This window comes from Mus pahari, chromosome 5 (genome assembly GCF_900095145.1).
Source record: "Mus pahari chromosome 5, PAHARI_EIJ_v1.1, whole genome shotgun sequence".
NCBI classification, from domain to species: Eukaryota; Metazoa; Chordata; class Mammalia; order Rodentia; family Muridae; genus Mus; species Mus pahari.
The window spans coordinates 102,526,396-102,541,308 of NC_034594.1; the positions used below are offsets into that span (position 1 = coordinate 102,526,396).

Genomic DNA, 14,913 nt, shown 5'->3' on the forward strand with positions numbered 1-14,913 from the left:
GATAGAGAAGTCTGTACATAGCCACTGGTAAATATATTTTATGAGCATTGGTAAAAAAAAAATTTGAGTAGACTATTAGGAATTCAGAATTCAGTAAAACATTAAAAAAAAAAAAAATCCTGACCAAGAGTTCTGGTTCAAGAACTGTTCAACACAAGAAAATCCTACTATAATGCATTACATTAGTAAAGAAAAGGAAGAATGTTATGAAAATCTTAACTTTTTAAGATTTATTTTTATGTATGTGTCTATACTAATATGCTACAGCATGCAAGTACCTGCAGAGGCCACAAGAGGGCATCAGATCAACCAGAACTAGAGATACAGGTGGCTCTGAGCCACCTGATCCATGTGCTGGGAACCAAACTTGGGTTTTCTAGAAAAGGAGGATTTGTGCTCTTAAGAGTTAAGTTATGGGGCTGGTGAGATGGCTCAGTGGGTAAGAGCACCCGACTGCTCTTCCAGAGTTCAAATCCCAGCAACCACATGGTGGCTCATAACCATCTGTAACAAGATCTGACTCCCTCTTCTGGAGTGTTTGGAGACAGCTACAGTGTACTTACATATAGTAAATAAATAAATCTTTAAAAAAAAAAAAAAAAAAGAGTTAAGTTATCTCTCCAGCTCCATATAATAATCTTAAAATGTTCAACAGGGTACCCACAAAATTTACTTTTAACTCCTAAGATTTAAAAAAAAAAAAAAAACTATTACTAAAAAGATAATGTCATCCTATGAGGAAGAAGTATGTATCTTTACGGAATATAGACCCTAAACAAAATCTCACATGGATGGTTATGAGGGTGAATTTCGGGAACAATAATGATTAAAATAAAGACTAGGAAACAGAGAACATTAAAAACCTGCATTTGATTAACAACTGTAAACCAGTGGAGGTGGAGATTTTACAAAGGATCAGATGGGCAGTAATAGTCACATTATGATGTATGACAGTCTTTCTGATGTGGCAACATTGTAATTAATTGGAACATAACAGCAGAATTAGGAATAAAGAATGTTGTGTTAAATTCAGATCAGTCTTTTTAAGATAATATTTTGTGACTATATATAATAACACATACAATTATGGTGTGTGGTCATTTGAATATGCTTGGGCCATGGGAAGTGACACTATTAAGAGGTGTGGCCTTAGTGGAGGAAGTGTGTCACTGTGGGCCTGGAAGACAGTCTGTTCCTGGCTTCCTTTTGATAAAGAACTCTCAGCTACTCCAGGCCATGCCTGCCTGGACACTGCCATGTTTCCTACCATAATGAAATGGACTGATTCTCTGAAACTGTAAGCCAGTCCCAATTCAATATTTTCTTTTATGAGTTGCTTTGGGCCAGGTGTGGTGGCGCACGCCTTTAATCCCAGCACTCGGGAGGCAGAGGCAGGTAGATTTCTGAGTTCAAGGCCAGCCTGGTCTACAAAGTGAGTTCCAGGACAGCCAGGGCTACACAGGGAAACCCTGTCTCAAAAAAACAAAAGAAAACACAAACAAAAAAACAAAAACAACAACAAAAAAAAGAGTTGCTTTGGTCATTGTGTATCTTCACAGCAACAGAAACTCTAAGACATGGTGGAATGAAGAAAATAAAATTGACAGTTATTTTTGCTTTCAAAACAATAAGTCAAATACAAATTAACCAAAGGCAAGTTAATCAAACATTTAGAGAGTCAAAATGTTTTCAAGGCTATTAGCATGCCTCTGGCTGAACAAGTACTTGGACTCTGTAAATTAATGTGTTGATACATAGCGATCAGTTTAGAACCCAAAATGAACTGGAAATCTCAATTGGTAACATTTTGAAGTTTTGACTAAGAACTGTAAAAAGATTTACTATACATATTCGAACCTAGACCTTTTAATAAATGAGACACACATCATTACCACCACCAGCATCACCACCACCAGGACCAGTGTCAGTACCACCACCAGCATCACCAGCATCACCAGCACTACCACCAAAGTGAAAAAGGAGGCCTTGGTTAAAGAAAAAGTGTTGAGCAGCTAGAGGGATAGCTTAGTGGGTTATCTGATATCAGGCCTCCATGGAAATTTGCACACAAATGCGTAGTCCCTGACAAACAAATACATAAAAGTGAAACTCTTTTTTTTTAATTACAGAAAAAGGATTAAAGAAAAGTAAGAATTAGCAGGGGGTAGTGCCACACCCCTTTAATCTCAGTTCTTGGGAGGCAGATGCCTACAGACCTCTGTAAGTTTGAGGCCAGCCTGTTACAAACTGTGAGATTCTGTCTCCCAAAACAAAAAACCAAAAACAGCAAAAATTGATTTGCTCAAATGGTTACATGGGAAAGCAGACTAGGGATGTAGCTCAGTTGACAGAATGTTTGTCTAGCACGCAAGAGGCCCTGGGTTACATCCCCAACACTGTATAAACTGGGTAAGGAGGCACATACTGGTAATCCAGCACTCAGAAGGCTCATCTCTGTCTACATAGGCAGCTGGAGGCCAGACAACTCTACAAGAGACCCTGTTTCAAAGGGAACATATCAGGTGGGTTATCTGCAAGGTTGGAAGAAGCACGGTGGGTGTGATCTGAATATGTTGTATATACCTGTATGAAATTCTCAAAGGAAAATATAGCTTTTTAAACCCAGAAAGATGAAAGAGGCAGGCAGAAAGGAAAAAAACCTGTTACTTAAGGACATCCTCAGCAGGTGTAAACCGTCATAACTGACCAGGAGGACGCCCCAGTGGGCTCACTATAATTATAAAAGGCTGGAGAACAAAGACAGCCTGAAACCAAAGGCTAGCAACTGAAACAAGAATGCCAAAGAAATCAGGCCATAAAATCAGCTTCAGCATTCTAAGACAAGGTTATGAAATATTACACACAATAAAATTTGCCATTTAAATGACTTAGGATGCACAGGAAAAACAAAAACTGGATGCCTAGAGAAAAGGAACAGAAAATCATCAATGCCTTTTAAATACTCCTTAAATTAAATTTCAAATTTGCAAAGATTCTATTTTTGCCTCAAACCACTCCATACCAAAGTATGTTTTTGGGTCCAAACAATATAGTTGTTTTCTCTGCATGTAAAAGAATATGAATAGGTTACCATGGTGGATAATCTTAACTGTCAATCTAACACAAATTAGAACAATGTGGCAAGAGCCCTACTTGGGAATCTGTTTAGATCACGTTGGTCTGTGGAATGTTTGAAGGGGGCTGTGTTCATTGGTCACTGACATGGGAAGAACCAGCCCACAGTGGGAAGGGCACCATTCCCTGGGCAGAAATCCTAAACCTTATAATAAAAGAACACACACAAGTAAAGGAAAAAAATATCCATTGACTTCTCTCCACCCTTGACTGTGGTTACAATGTAACTAGGTGCTTCCAGCTCCTGCCATCCTTTATGATGTACTGTAACTGGAATTGTAGGCTTAAACAAACACCTTTCTCCCCTAAATTGCTTTTTTGTCAGGGTATTTTATCACAGCAAAGGAACAACTGCATCTGTGCTAGACACAGTAATAAGCAATTTCTCCTATAATGCAGAGACATCGTGAATCTTGAATCTATTTGGTTTCTGATGTTTTTCTTTGGGAGGAATTCCACACTATTTCACCAATATTACCTAATAGATTATTATATAATTTCTTCTTTCTCTTCTTTTTTCTTTCATAAGATTTAATAACAGTTTGAAACTATCTAAATGACTTTAAGTGCAAAATTGGCCCAAAAGTGCATAGTCTATCAATTATTACTGAATTAATTCAAATTTAAGCTAGAAAGGTAAACAACATATATCAAAATTATAAGGTCATTAGTCTTTTAAACTCTTCTTTAACCATGAACTTACTTCCAAACTAGCCAAAGTACTCATTTATAAAATATTACCCATGTCAATTAAAAAATACGACTCTGCTTTTTATGGAAATACTTGAATAGGACACAGGTAATAAAAACATCTGAATTTCAAAAAAATCTTAGTTAAGAAAAAACGATTTTTTTTTTTTTAGATTAACTTTTAGAACGCTAAAAAAATAAATTTCAAGTTGGGTTAAGAAACAAAATAAAAGTCACTGAGAAGTATTAGAATTATAATAAAATCAGTAATAGTGTACAATAGATTCATCCTGGATTCGTAAGACTCTGGAGTTTTTGGCAAGTCTGACTATATATACTGAGTTCCAGGACAGTGTGATCTACAAGGCGAGACCCTGTCTCCAAAAAACAAAACAACAAAAAACCAACAACAAACAACAACAACAAAAACAAGAAAATAAGGAAGAAAAAAGTGCTGGAGGGGAGAAAAGAGAGAGGGAGGGAGGGAGGGAGGGAGGGAGGGAGGGAGGGAGGGAGGGAGGGAGGGAGGGAGGGAAGCCTAGAATCTTAAAAACATAATCTCAGAAAATTAAAACAAAAACAAAAACATTAAATTATTTTTTTAAAAAGCAATAAGTGGGGGCTGGAGGGATGGCTCAGCAGTTAAGAACACTGACTGTTCTTCTAGAGGTCCCGAGTTCAATTCCTAGCAATCACATGGTGGCTCACAACCATCTGTAATGGGGTCTGATGCCCTCTTCTGGTGTGTCTGAAGAGAGCAATAATAAATAAATCTTTTTTTAAAAAAGCTTGGAGATTAAAAAAAAAAATCAGTAAGTGCTAGAAGTGAATGCTAAAATGTAGAAGCAAGATCGCTAAGTCAAAGCTTTAAGTTAACGATATATTATGAATTAAACTGAGATGTAGCTGTGACACGTGCGTTCAACCTCAGCACTTGCGAAGTGGATCTCTGTGAGTTTGAGGCCAGCCAAGTTACAGAATAAGCTATAGGACCCGCAGGGCTACATAGCAAGTCCCTATCAGAAACCAAACCAAACCAAACCAAACCACACTATAAAATGCAGACCTCAAACAAGTATTCAACAGTGACAGGAATACTTAGCAGACAGGACTTCTTTCTATATCTACTCTAATACTGCTTATGATTAATGAGTTCAGAATAAATAGTAGTGACAGATAAGTGTCATGGTATTTTGACACATAACTGACCTAGGACTGAGAAGAAAGCAGAACTTAAGAATAACAAACAAACATGGAACCTAAAGCAGCCAAAGAGATCAAATAAGGCCTCTCACATTTGCTTACTCATGACCCTGAGTAATAAAAAAAAAAAGTTAAAATATACTCAGTGTACAGTACTAAGAAAAGCAAAAATCATATGAAAAAATTGCAAAATGATTATCATAAAAAATATTAAATAGCTGTTCAAAAGTTTTTGACTAGAGGTTGTGAGTTGAATTGGTTCCTCCCACTCAACAGATAAAGTCAAGAAGACCCAACCTTCAGAACTGCTAGATCTGAGCTGATTTTTAAATACATCTGTACAGTATATTAGTTAAGACTACTTCCTCCTAGAGGTGAGTCCTTAATTCTAAATAACTAGTGTCCTGATAAGAGAAGATACATAGACGCACAGAGAGAACGCCTTATGATGGTAGAAACAGAAAATGAAACGATAACATCTGTAAGCCAAGAAATTCCAAGACACCAAGCCTTTAAAGACAGGTTATTCCTGGGACCTCTCAAAAGAACAGCCAGGTTGGGTGGTGGAGGCGCATGCCTTTAATCCCAGCACTGGGGAGTTCCAGGCCAGCCTTGTCTATAGAATGGATTCCAGGACAGTCAGAGATACAGGGAAACCCTATGTCTTAGTCAGGGTTTCTATTCTTGCACAAACATCATGACCAAGATGCAAGTTGGGGAGGAAAGGGTTTATTCAGCTTACATTTCCACACTGCTGCTCATCACAGAAGGAAGCCAGGATTGGAACTCAAGCAGGTCAGAAAGCAGGAGCTGATGCAGAGGCCATGGAGGGATGTTCTTTACTGGCTTGCTCAGCCTGCTCTCTTATAGAACCCAAGACTACCAGCCCAGGGATGGCACTACCCACAGCTAGATCTCATGGAGGCACTTCCCCAACTGAAGCTCCTTTCTCTGTGATAACTCCAGCCTGTGTTAAGTTGACACACAAAACCAGCCAGTACACCCTGTACTTAAAAACATATTAAAAAACAAATAGGCTGATGTTTACCTTAGGTTTGTACTCACCATCAAACTACAGCCCTAGCCCTCTGACCCCCATCTCAGGTTGTATACTTATCCTGTTACGGCTACAGACCTCTGACACTGATCCCAGACTTTTAGCCTCCAGAATGGTGAGATAATGTGTCTTAACCCTACCCATTCTGTAGTACTCTACTATAGCAGCAACAGGAAACTGGTGGGGCTATAACACAAAATAGTAATTAAAAAGTGCTACTTTAACAAGAAAGAAAAAAAAATTCTGTTCCCAGGGTTCTTGTAAGGTGGCTCACAACAGTGATCTCTAGCCCCAGGGACCCAAACACTCTCTGGCCTCTACCGGCACTGGCACTCATGTGCACACACCCACATAGACACATATACAATATAATACACATAATTTTTTAATTTAAAAATTATAACATCCAAAAAGATACTATTATGAGTTCATGATAGAAAATTTAGTCAAGAGAAGGCAGAACCCTTGTGTTCTAGTTTCTTTTCTGTTGCTGTGACAAACACCATGATCTGAGAGGAGGAAAGAGTTTATAACACCCTATACTTCCAGTTCACCACGCATCAGAGAGAAAGTCAAGGCAGGAACTCAAAGCACTAATCTGAAGGCAGGCGTGGATCCTCTTCCACACAGGTTAGCTCTGACCCAGGAACTTACTCATAGCCAAGGAAGTGCTGTAGAAGCCATGGGAAGGCTGCCTACCAGCATGCTCTTCACTCATGTTTGGCTAGCTAGCTACCTGCCCAGGGAATGGTGCCACTCACAGTAGGCTGGGCCTTTCTACATCAACTAATAAGTAAGGCAATCGAACACAGGCTAATCTATCTGATCTGGGCAATTACTCATTGAGATTCCAGTCTCAAGTGACTTTAGGCTGTTTCAAGTTTGAAAATTAAAGCTAATTAGGCCAATCTATTAACATATTTTCCCTTCTGACACAATAATAGGCTAGTCATATAAATCCAGACTATGCATTCTGCCTTCTTAAACAAAAGTAGTATAATAACTTTCTAGAATGAACATTACCTTTAAATACTTGAAAATAAGGTAGAACATATATTGGTTTAATATTTTTCCTATGTATCACCAATTAAATTACATGCTTTGTGTTGATATAAAACATTTTAATGTTTAAAACATAATTTTGTGAACAAAATTGTTTAACAATTAAACAAAACTCAAATAATGAGGGATAATTTTCAAACAATATTTCAAAAATAATTAAAAACAATATAAATACTACATTATGTCAAGTACCAATTGAGGTTCAAAGGTCCTAATTTATGTAATAGTTTGTATCTGTTGATATGTTCTGGTGGAGGGTGGGACCCTGGGGGAAGATGGATGGAGAAGATAAATATATTGTGTACATGTCTGAAATTTTAAAATAAAAAGGAAATTGTCACATTAAAAAGTGTCTAAGTCTTTCTTTATATTAAATGTACAGTCTATGAACCAACACTCTATTACACTGATTCAAGAGATGGGGAAAAAAGAAACAATTTAATCTAAGTTTATAGCTATCGTATGAAATATTGCAGCTTTGCTGCTTATTGAAACTATAGTTCTAAAATGTTAACTGAAGCACACAATGACTATAACTAAGCTGACTTAAAGGAAACTTCAGTCATCGTTTTAACTTGTAGTCAATGGTGGTCACACATAGTAGCTGGATTAGACAGTATCACAAAGACTCAAGTGCTAAAATAACAGGAGAGCGTAAAACTGTGGAGTGATGCTGGTTATAACCCTCTGCTGCTAGAGAAGCAAAATCACAGACAGCTAAGTCCTCAGCATCCCAAGAATCTTCTAGATGGTTCAGCCACACAGACCTAAAACTGCCCTAAGACTTGAAGGTTCTTATTACCAAGAGACTCTTTTAACCCATCAAAAAGTAACTGTACTTTCTTTTAACTTCTATGTCACCTTGAATATGAGCAGAAGAGCAGAAACAGGGTACAGATTGAAGGTCAAACCAGAGCTCATAGAATCAACATGAATGCAACTCTGGATCTCCTGGTACTTGTAGACCAGGCTGGCCTCAAACCTGGAGATCCACCTGCTTCTGCCCCCCAAGTGTTGGGATTAAAGGTGCGCTACCAGTACCAGGCTTACTTCAGAACTTTTAATTATATTAATATTATATTTAAAAAGTAGCATTTCTACTCACCATTACAGAGAGTATTAGTGACTCAAAGGTATAATTTTAGATATATAGTTCTATAAGCTTTGATTTAAAAAAAAAAAAAAAACCTATGTGTAAAGGTGAGGATTTTTTTCCTTAATTAGTATTATTAGTTAGGATTTAATATCACAAATCCTATAAAACCAAACGGATTAAAAAAGAATTGCTCTTCAAGAAGTTGAGATGTCTCAGAGGCTAAAGTGCTTGCAGTACAAGCATGAGAGTCTGCGTTCAGCTCCACAAAAACCATAAACAATCTGGACGGACCCTGGGCAGCCTTGCCTGGAATCCCAGTATTCTGGGGGCAAATTAGAAATTCCCAGGGCAAGTGGAACAGCTGGTGTAGCTGAATCCATGAGCTCTAGGTTTAGAAAGAGACCCTGTATCTGTAAATAAAGCTGACAGCAATCTAGGTATATACTTGATTTCAACCTCTGGGAATGTATGGACATATATGGACACATGCACCAAACACATGTGACCATGCCTATGGATACCACACTGGATACCACACTCATACCAACAACACAAAGATTCATTTTCAAAAAGCTACAGAAAAGAAAGGAGTAATTATGATGGATTAAAAGGGAGGTGTTCATTTTTTAAAAGTTGTGAAATTATTAAATGGCTTCTTTCATTATTCCAGGGCTGGGGATGTTGGTGAGTGGCAGAGCATATAGAAAGTGCTATGAAATTATAAATAAGAACAAAACAACTCACATTAGGAAAAAACTGACAGGTTAGGAGTCAGTCTTAAAACTGGCTAATGTTCACTGAAAACATCAGAGATTATAAAAGTTAACTGGTAGTTAAGCAAGTGCCCAAATGAGAAATTCGAGGTATGTTTGTTTTACTTAGGGCTTTACTGCTGTGAACAGACACCATGACCAAGGCAACTCTTATAAGGACAACATTTAATTGGGGCTGGCTTACAGGTGCAGAGGTTCAGTCCATTAACATCATGGCAGGAGCATGACAACATCCAGGCAGACATGGCACAGGAGCTGAAGTTCTACATCTTCATCTGAAGGCTGCTGGCAGAATACTGACTTCCAGGCAGCTAGGATGAGGGTCTTAAAGCCCACACCCACAGTGACACACCTACTCCAACAAGGCCACACCTCCTAACTGTGTCACTCCCCGGGCCAGCAATATACAAACCAACACGATGTTTAATGCTGTCCAAGGGAAGGCACAGATTTAAACATTGTGGTGGCTTGAGTGAGAAAGTGTGCCCATGGGCTCATACTTTTGAACAATTACTTGGCGGTGCTGTTTGGAAAGGAGCGTTGCTAGGACCAGCTTTGAGGTTTTATAGCCTGGCCTCAGTTCCTGTTGTCTGTTTCCTGTGAGCAGATGAAATGTACTCAAGCAACCAGCTTTCTGCTCCTACCACTCAACCTTACTACCTGTTACTGTGTCTTGCTGGGCATGATGGACTCCACCCCTTTGAGACTGTAAGTCCAAGTAACCCTTATCTCCTTTAAGTTGCCTCTGGTCATAACACTTTATCACAGTAATGCAAAGTTATTAATATAGCCCAAGGTTCAAGAGTATACTATGGACTTCTTTGTGAAGACCAACGATAATGTTAATTCTTGTAGTCTATGTGAACAAAACTTGTTTATTTGGGTATTTTGAAAGTTTATAAAAACACACACACATTTATATGTTCGGTATGCAAAAGTATTTAAGAAGAAATGGATATTATATAGTAAATTTATTTTTTTTTGTTTTCTTCCACTAAATACGTATATGGTCACATGAAAAAGCAGAGGCAGATAGCCAATACGGGAGATAGAAGACAGTAAACACTGATGTGTATGTTTAGAAAAGGCTCTAAGGTACTTACTTCATCAGCCACCATACACCTGGAAAAGATAAAACAAACAAACAAAAAAACCCATTAATTTTATAATCAGCAAAGCAAAACCTATTCAGAGTTCTGATTAAGTAACTCACCACCACCACTTCACAAACACTAAAGGGTTAAGCCAGAGAGGCTGCTGTAAGTGAATGAAAACACTGGATAGTGATGACTTCATACAACTCTACAGCTGCCAACGACACATGGAGACTTTTAGCGGGAGATTCTAGGTGTAGTTAGTTGACAAAATTAACCATTACACTGACTAGCAAACACATTTTGGCACAAATCTGTTATCTAGTTTTCTGTGCTACATCTGTGTGCTATACTTCATTGTTAATTTCTATTATTTTGCTAAATATCTTTTCTTTTCTTTTCTTTTCTTTTTTCTTTTCTTTTCTTTCTTTTCTTTTTTTTTTTTTGAGACAGGGTTTCTCTATGTAGCCATGCCTGTCCTTGAGCTCGCTCTTTCGACCAGGCTGGCCTCAGACTCACAGAGATCCGCCTGCCTCTGCCTCTCAAGTGTTGGGAGTAAAGCTGTGTGCCACCACACTCAGGTCTACTTTATTCATTTTTAAAAGCGTGTGTTGGGGATTGAGGATGCCTGTACATATGTGTATGTGCTGTGTGTTCCCAAGCATATGGAAGACAAAATAAAAGGTCTTTCCAACCTCATATTTTGAGATAGGAATACTCAGTGACCTGGGTAGGCTAGCTGGTTACTGAGCTCCAGTGGAGTCAGCTGTCAGCACATCTCCAGGGGTAGGATTTCAGACATATAGTACCTCATCTGGATTTTCACATGCATGCTGGGTGTCTGAACTCGGGTCCTTATACTTGTGCAGTGAGCACTCCACCAGCTGAGTACTCTCCCCAGCCCGTGCAGTAAGCACTCCACCAACTGAGTATTCTCTCCCTAGCCCGTGCAGTAAGCACTCCACCAACTGAGTACTCTCTCCCTAGCCCGTGCAGTAAGCACTCCACCAACTGAGTACTCTCCCCAGCCCCTATCTGCCACATTCTTTTCTTAAACTTTATAGAGGTAAGTGTGAGCCAGGGAGCAGTGAGGACTGGGTTCATAAATGGAGAGTCTAAGCGGAAGAGAATAACAAGCTTGGCACGGATGGTCAGTGGCTGATGTGAGACAGCAGGCACATCAGGACAAGGAATAATCTCAACTAAGGAAAAATTAAAATTCAATCATTTTAGTAGAAATTGGTTTATTACACTCTTTACAGAAAAATAGAAAAGTGAGAAGCAGCCGGGCGGTGGTGGTGCACGCCTTTAATCCCAGCACTTGGGAGGCAGAGGCAGGNGGATTTCTGAGTTTGAGGCCAGCCTGGTCTACAAAGTGAATTCCAGGACAGCCAGGGCTATACAGAGAAACCCTGTCTCGAAAAAAAACAAAAAATAAATAAAAAATAGAAAATAAAAAAGGGGGGGGCTGGAGAGATGGCTCAGAGGTTAAGAGCACTGACTACTCTTCCAAAGGTCCTGAGTTCAATTCCCTGCACCCACATGGTGGCTCATAACCATCTGTAACAGGATCTGATGTCNTCTTCTAGTGTGTCTGAAGAGAGCAACAGTGTACTCACATACATAAAATAAATTAAAATAATGAAAAAAGAAAAAAAAAGAAAAACAAAAAGTGAGAAGTGATGTGGCATTTTACAGACAGATTCACATGAATATTGATCAATTGACTTTTCACGTTAAAATCCTAGTCAAGAGCTGTGGAGATGCATGCCATGCAAGTATTGAGGATCAAGATCTAATCTCAAATGCACATAAAACTTCTGTCTTTAACTGTAAGCCTGACTGTTCCTACAGATGAGAAGAACGCTGGGTTAAAGAACAGTGTGTAAGCATTGAAAACAGACAGGTAGACTTTGGGGGCTAGCCAGGATAGCCAAAATGGTGAACTCTGGGTTCAGAGGGAGACCCTGTTTCAAAAAAATAAGGTAGAGTGCCATACAGGAAGATAAATGCCAATTAATCCCCAACCTCTACCAAGTACACACACAGGTAAGTGCACTTGTCCTAAATAAGAAAATAAAATCTGGCTAGAGAGATGGCTCAGCAGTTAATAGGACTGTCTGCTCTTCCAGAGGTCCTGAGTTCAATTCCCAGCAACCACATGGTGGCCCACAACCATCGGTAACAGGATCTGATGCCCTCTCCTGGTGTGTCTGAAGATAGCTACAGTGTGCTCATCATATATAAATAAAATAAATAAATAAAATCTTAAAAAAAAAAAAGAAAGAAAATAAAACCCACCTGGAGTTAATTAAAGATGTCACTTGAGGTGATTGTCTAACCATCACTGCTCTAGAAAGATAGTGAAATGAGTCTTTTCCTTGTGTACCGTGACCAGAAGAAAAAAAATACATGCCTTATGTTATATTTTTAAGGATAACAATCCTATTTAAAACAGGGTAAGGAATAATAGTGAATAGATTATGTTGGGTGGGTCCTGGCCACTTGAGGACCTCAGGGGCTGGGAAAGGTCTTTATAGCCATTAAAGAAATATAGGGGGTGGGGCCTAGCCGACCCCACCTGAAGGGCCTTACAACTAGAAGAAGAGTGAAGGGAGGAGGCACATCCATAAAACTATGAGATGAATAAAGTACATTGTAATTACACGCACCTCTAAAAACTTGAAAGCATGATTTTCAAATCACAGGAGATTAACCATTCTTCAAGAAAATCCTTTATTATTACCCATTACTAGAACGGCAAAATTGGTGTGTGTGACACTCCAGGCCTGTGTCTGCGGGTTGGTAAATGAGGTCGCACTCATCAGCTTGCCGAACTGCTTCTTTTTCAGAAACAGAGATAACATCCAACATTTTTCTGACATCCTTGTGTTTTAGCTGCTGTAGCTTGCTGTGTAAAAGCAGCTGAACTTAAAACAAGCTCAATACCATTTCCTCTAAAGATTAACTTGTCGTTCTGGGCTGAAGTACTGAACAAGCAATATCTGCTGTCATCCAAACCCAGAGGATGTTTTACCCAAGATTTCAGCTATCATGAAATGTCTCCGAATAACAATGCCTGCTGGGGCGGGGTGAGAGGAACAGCAGCCAACTTTAAACCTCATGGATTTAGACCCACTGCTCAGCACAGTCATGATGGGTGCGCCTTGGAGGGATGGAGCCTCAAGGACTTCCTGTCCTAAGGACCTCATGCCTGTTAATGGAGCATGGTTCTCCTTGTTGTCCTTGTGGACTTCATAGCCATCCTCCTCTGTGAGTTGTATGAAACTCTAAGGGGTTCCCAGCCCCTCAATAGGCAGCATCACTGGCCCTCACAATAGTGCTTCATCTTTTTCAAGCATTGCTGCTGGGGCAGATTAATGATTCTAACACTAACCTTGGAAAAGAACTTAAGAAATGTTGATTGTTGGCAATGTACCACCACCATTAGAAAGAATTTGGAGATGTAGATTGTTAGTAAAGTTAGGTTAAGATGTATTTTGTGGCTCTGATGTAGAAAATCTCAGGGAACAATTTAGAAATGCACACTTGAATATTGAGCAAAGGATGTTTTTAAGGTCAGGGATCAAGAACAATGGCAGCCCAATTAGCACTGGCTGATGTGCTGCTCTTGCTGAAGCTGGGCTGGTGAGCAAGGTGATGATTAATTTCTTGTACCCATTTTTGCCCTCGGCTTCCTGATATGATTTAATAAAAAATTGTTAGTAAGTAGATGTGCACTCTGAGAATTTATGGGCTCTTGGGAATAATTTGTTGGTTTTATTTTTTATCCATAATAGATAAAACATTTGATCATGTGAGGCATCGAGGAACATGTTTTTCTATGTATACTCATTGTAATCATTCACTTAGAGAAAAATAGAATGTAACCAATTTGTGCTTTTTGTACTGTTTGTAAGATTTTGCTAAGATATATAGCTGAAGGTGAAAAGATAAAATTGTTGGCAGTTTGCTCACTGGAGCATGACTCAATCCATTGAACATGTGTATGTATATATGTATATATGCATATATGTACATATGTATATAGATGTATATATTATATATGTAAAATTGGTTGGAGCTTTGCTCCATCTATCAAGTGTGGGTATCAGTATAGATATATAGTGAATATGTATGGGCATATGTGGAGTGGCTAGAGCTTGTTGAAGCTTGCTTTGTCCACCAAATATGTGTGTGTGTGTGTGTGTGTGTGTGTTCCCTTACCCTTTTTACCAGATAAGTGATTAATCATCAACTCTACTCCCCACCTCAGTGTACCTATGATAACAAAGCTGGTCTTCCACAAATGCTGATGGAAAAGTGAACAGACACAGAAACCACCTTGTAACAGCACACTGCAACACCCTCATCATGGCTGTAGGCAGTACAAAGAGCAGCAAATCCCTTTCTATTTGTCAGCCCAGAGACAGACATTTTTCTTTCCAAGAAGACTGAGTTCTCCAGTGATGTGTTTCAAGTCCATCAGTGTGGCAGAAGAGTAGAGACTGAAGAGAGCAGCATCAAGATTAATGGAAGAGCACTGGCTGCTCTGGCATGAGTGAGGATCTAAGGTGGATCACAGCACCCACATCAGGCAGCTCGCAAACACCTGTAACTCCCACTCCAAGGGATCCCACGCCTCCTTCCCTCCTCCATAGGCACACACACTTCATACGTGGTTTGTTTGTTGGTTTGTTTTAGAAGATTAACATATGGGCTGGTGAGATGGCTCAGTGGGTAAGAGCACCCGACTGCTCTTCCAAAGGTTCCGAGTTCAAATCCCAGCAACCACATGGTGGC

General features: G+C 39.2%; 1 protein-coding gene across 2 annotated transcripts in view; it reads right to left on the minus strand.

Moving 5' to 3' along the window:
* Positions 1-14,913, minus strand: part of Zranb3 (zinc finger RANBP2-type containing 3) — a 142,696-nt gene that overhangs the window by 90,305 nt on the left and 37,478 nt on the right. For both annotated transcript variants that reach the window (XM_021198241.2, XM_029539400.1), the window contains exon 3: positions 10,120-10,138. In XM_021198241.2, the coding sequence (XP_021053900.1) occupies positions 10,120-10,138 (19 nt within the window). The remainder of the gene's footprint in view (positions 1-10,119; positions 10,139-14,913) is intronic.